Source organism: Phragmites australis, chromosome 2, assembly GCF_958298935.1.
Source record: "Phragmites australis chromosome 2, lpPhrAust1.1, whole genome shotgun sequence".
NCBI classification, from domain to species: domain Eukaryota; kingdom Viridiplantae; phylum Streptophyta; class Magnoliopsida; order Poales; family Poaceae; genus Phragmites; species Phragmites australis.
Window position 1 is genome coordinate 44,577,618 of NC_084922.1, and position 4,532 is coordinate 44,582,149.

Consider the following 4,532-nt stretch of genomic DNA (forward strand, 5'->3'; position numbering starts at 1 on the left):
GATTAACATACTCTCACTTAAATATTGGTCCAGAGTCACGCGTGAGTGGAACAATTAGTGTCAAAATGTTGAACCCCATACGAGTTGAGTATCATATTCTTAATTGTCATTCAATAATAGTATCCATATATTCTTTTCACCGTGCTACCTGGCTCGTCTCGTGCATCTAGCATTTTCACACCCGTGTCTTTCACCATGCTCTAGGCGGTGCGTGTTTTCGACCACGTCACATGAGGCCATACACCTTGCGTGTTTTCATATTATCGTAGATCGATAGTCGACTTGTGAGTTGACAATGAAAAGATGTTACCACTCCTCATCTTACGGACATCTTCAGTACTTACCTTTAACCATTTTTTATTTCTTTCAGTATATTTTTAAAATATCATGTTTTTAATTTTTATATCTTGTAATGCTTTTAGTTTTTTTTTATTTTCTCTTTGTCATAGCCTAGCTCTATAAAATTATATTTCACGTAAATAAGATTTTTTTTCACGTCAGCTTAATCTCTACCTCTACTTATTTTTCTTCTTTCTACATGTCATATTAATAAAAATTAGCTATTATCTATGATTACTAAAGTTACCCTATGATATAATATTTCGGTAACCTCATGTTAATAAAGATGAGTATCGTCTCACCTAAGTATGAGTACATAGTCACAAGTCAGGAACAATTAGTGTCAAATCGTGAACAGCCATATGACCTCAATCTCATGGTTCTAATTGTCGCACCCAATCATAAGTGTTAATGCAACATTTCCATCACGCTACCAGACCCATGGTTTCGCGCATCTTAACAATTCTTCAACTCGGGTCTTTCGTCGAGATTTAGGTGGTGCTTTGGGCTACGCGTTTCCCGCCACATCATTCGGTGACGTAAAAACATGTTACGTTACTTGATACCTCGGTCCTTAGCATTTCCATCCTCGCTCCGGGAAAATCAACAGGCACTACAATTTTTTGTTGCAATGCAATATACATGACGTCGCACTTTTCCCTGGCGGTAGGCCAAATCGACCAATTTAATTCGTAGTACACCTGTTTCATTTTGAGAAGGAATTTTTTGGAATAACGGAGTGGGTTGGCAGGCTATTTTCCTAATCAAACCGAACATTTTCTTTGATTAGGTTATGATTGAGTGTTCATCTAAATATGAACTTTCCTCAGTTAACATATTGTGTTGTCCAAATTTGTCGAACTGCCATTCAAGGATGGAGTTGTTTGTGAATGACTTCATTAAAGTAACGATGAAAGCACAAATCAGAGGAATTGAAATAAGCCGGACTCAATTGTTTTTCCTACTCCACGAAAATGATGTCCATTTGGACGCCCCTGGTTAACCGGCCACGAGTTAGACGCGAGAAGCACGAAAATACGGCCGCACCGCTAATTTTATCTCGCGATAAGCCCAGTTTCTCTCTGCTGGGCACGCTTTAGACCATTATCAAGGGATTCATTTTTTTCTCGTTCTTTTAGTTTTTTAACGGTTTCTTTTAATGGTTTTAATGGTTTTTGTCATGAATGAAATCTTAAGATTATTTTCTATAGTATAGTATTCTATCATCTTTTTCTTCACGAATTTATTCGAGTTAAAATTACTAAAAATTAAAAAAAATAAAAGAAATAGAAATGAGAAATAAAATCAAGAAAGGAAATAAATAAATAAAATATAGTTAGATGGTCTTATAAACCACCCGCACATCCGGAGCGGCGAAGTTGTTTGACCTCCCGTCCTTCGACATTCTCGCTTCCTCTCCGGCCGTTCCTCCGTCGTCTTTGGGGAGGTAACGAAGTGCGATATACTTCGCCCTTCGCCGTCTGGGTCCCTCAGCTCGTCACACAAAGCAGAGGGAGAGGAGTTTTAGGGGCGGGAGGAACCATCACCGTGCCCGTGCTGGCCATTATTATTTCTTCCCCGAGCGGCAATTGCTGGCCACCGTCGTGCTATATTATTCAGGTGCGTGGCTGTCCCGTCCAACCGTGTAGCGGAGTGTTTCTTAGGCAGAATGGCGGCGGAGTGCTTACACGCCGGCGCGGAGCTCTGGCTCCCGGATGAGTTCCTCGACGACGACTTCTTCTCCGAGGAGGAGAAGGCGGCGGTGGCGGCCAGGAGCGAGAGCGACGAGGAGGAAGGTCTCGGCGGGCTCTCAAGCCGCATGGCGGGTCTTCTCGGCGGCGACGCTGACGGCGGCGATATCCCTCCCAAGGTTGGTTCTGTTGTTTCGTCTGGGTAGTTTTTGTTTCCATCTTTTGCATAATTGACTGGCTTCGTTTGTTGTGATAGGCGGGGGTGTTGGCCGGCTCACCGCAGTCGACGCTGTGCGGGCTGTCGGCTTCCGGGGACGATAGCCCCAACGGCGTAGCTTCACAAGTCAGCTCGCCGCCGTCGTCGCCGCTTGAGAAGGAGCCGGCTGATCCCTTGGACCTGCTGTACGAGGCAGCCGGGCAAGTGGCCCGCCTGCGCACCAACAACATCTCCGTGCCCAAGAACGCTCCTGTGTATGACGGCCACTCTGTTGTGCAGCCGGTGAACACCTCGCCTCCGACCACGGCTCCTAAGGCCGCCGGCGCTTACCAATATCCCTCGGATCACTTGGCCACGCAGCGCCGGATTCAAGCGGCTCATGTATGTTCCTGCGCCGTAGATTGCGGTCCGCTTGGTTTTCTTGGTATTTGTTTCTGATTGCGTTTACTTCGGTGTGATTTCTTTCTTTCCAGTTTCAAGCCCTGAAGCAACAGCAACAGCAACTGCTCAAGCAACAGCGGGAGCGGCAACTTGCCGCTGCGGCGGCGGCGGCGTGGGGCGCGAACCTGTGCGGGTCTCAACAAACCACCAGCTTTGGTGCCCCACATGGCCTGAGCTCGTCCGCGTGGCCCCCGCTTCAGAAGCCGCAACAGCAGGCGGCGTCCGCGGCGGCAATGCGCGCCGTGTTCCTCACCCCACCCGGTGCCAAACGTGAGCGCACCGGCACCGGCGTTTTCATTCCTCGCCAGGCCGGCGCCCCCGCCGAGCCCAGGAAAAGGCCAGGTAGGCTCTGCGCGCCCTTAATCGTTCTTTCGCTTGAACCACCAATCACTTTTTACTAAATTCTTGTCACTCTCGGTTTGCAGCCTGCTCCACTGTTCTTCTCCCGGCTCGCGTCGTGCAGGCGCTCAACCTTAACGTCGAGGATCTCGGAGCTCGTCCAATCTACCCAGGCGGTTACGTTCTTGAACACGGTAATTTCTACAGTACATTTACAGGTCATTCTTCTGTCTTTGTCTGACCGATGAACAACTCAAGAATTGTGCTCTTGTCACAGACGCACTGGTCAGTCGGAGCAACGCACTGCTGGCAAGCCAGAAGCGCGCGTCCCAGCTCCCTGGTTCCGCTGCTCGTGAGGTCAATCACCCCCTGGAATGGACGTATTGAAAACGCCGAATCGCTCTCGCTGCAAGATGATCTGTTCTAGTCACAGATCAATGGGTCATAGGGACAAAATTACTATTACTATTGCTAGTGGTAGGTAGGTGTTAGGCTAGAGGTTGGAGGCAGCGGTTGTAGATTGAGCGTTAGGTGTTCTTTTGTGCTTGATATATCGGTTATTTTGGATGGTGGGTGATGGCTGGATGGGTTCGGATGAACAAGAGCGAAATACATGGCTTTCGCAGGTCGTTGGGTTGGCATTTCGGACGAATAATAAGTGGTGATTTTGGAGGATTTGGAAGTGTGCTAGCTAGTTATGGTAGTATGATGATTGTGATGATTATTGTCCGAGTTTGCAATGTGTCAGTGTAAGTAAGAAATAAGAAAGGCTCCAAGTTTGCTTTCCTTTTGGTGTGCCAAACAACATAAGTTTCATGCTCATTTTGCTTTGGTTACTTCTTGAATTAGGAATTCCACTGTTTAAGCAAAGAAATATCCGTGTCGTCCCATTGGTTGCTGCTTCTCGACTAATTTTGAGTTCTGTTTTCGTTTCCCGTATGATTTGGTTGGATGATTCTGTTGGTCCAGGAGGAATAGGAACAGAGGTGATTAGGTGAACAGGTGGGTGGTTGCGGTGTACTTGTTCAGTGTAATTTATGACGTTAGTTGCTTAGCTTGGTGGTGTCTAATTCCTTTATTCCGGCTTGTTTCTATCGAAGCTAACGGGTCAGCTACCACCAAAGAATCTGGCTGTGTTCGGGCCCGGGATCTTGCATCTTCGTGGCTCCCATGTCGTTGTCTCTCTGACAGCTATGCCTGAGAACTCCTGTAAATTTCGCTGCATTATTGGCAAGATCCGCAGATTTTTATTTACATCGAACAGGTTGCTCTGAATCTTCGCCGGTCCCTGTCCACCCGAGGCCGGCGTTTCCGTGACCAGCGAAGCGAGAGGGTGTGTGCGTTTGGCGCAGATTCCGTTCTGCACCGGATGGCAGGTTCCTGTCGTCCTGTTGCGCCTGGCCCGGGGCTCCCGGCTGGCTGCCTTGTGGGCGCGCCTGCGTCTGACGGGGTCAACGTGATTGCGGGAGGCCTTTATTTCGCGGGGCAGTCTGCCGAACTCCTTT

General features: G+C 48.0%; 1 protein-coding gene across 1 annotated transcript; it reads left to right on the forward strand.

Moving 5' to 3' along the window:
* The first annotated feature begins 1,709 nt into the window (after window positions 1–1,709).
* On the forward strand, window positions 1,710–3,813 carry LOC133909155 (uncharacterized). The gene is made up of 5 exons (XM_062351458.1): window positions 1,710–2,209; window positions 2,287–2,628; window positions 2,721–3,030; window positions 3,114–3,221; window positions 3,305–3,813. Exons 1-5 carry the CDS (start codon window positions 2,009–2,011, stop codon window positions 3,412–3,414), a joined length of 1,071 nt encoding a protein of 356 aa, XP_062207442.1. The 5' UTR covers window positions 1,710–2,008; the 3' UTR covers window positions 3,415–3,813.
* The last annotated feature ends 719 nt before the right edge of the window (window positions 3,814–4,532 follow it).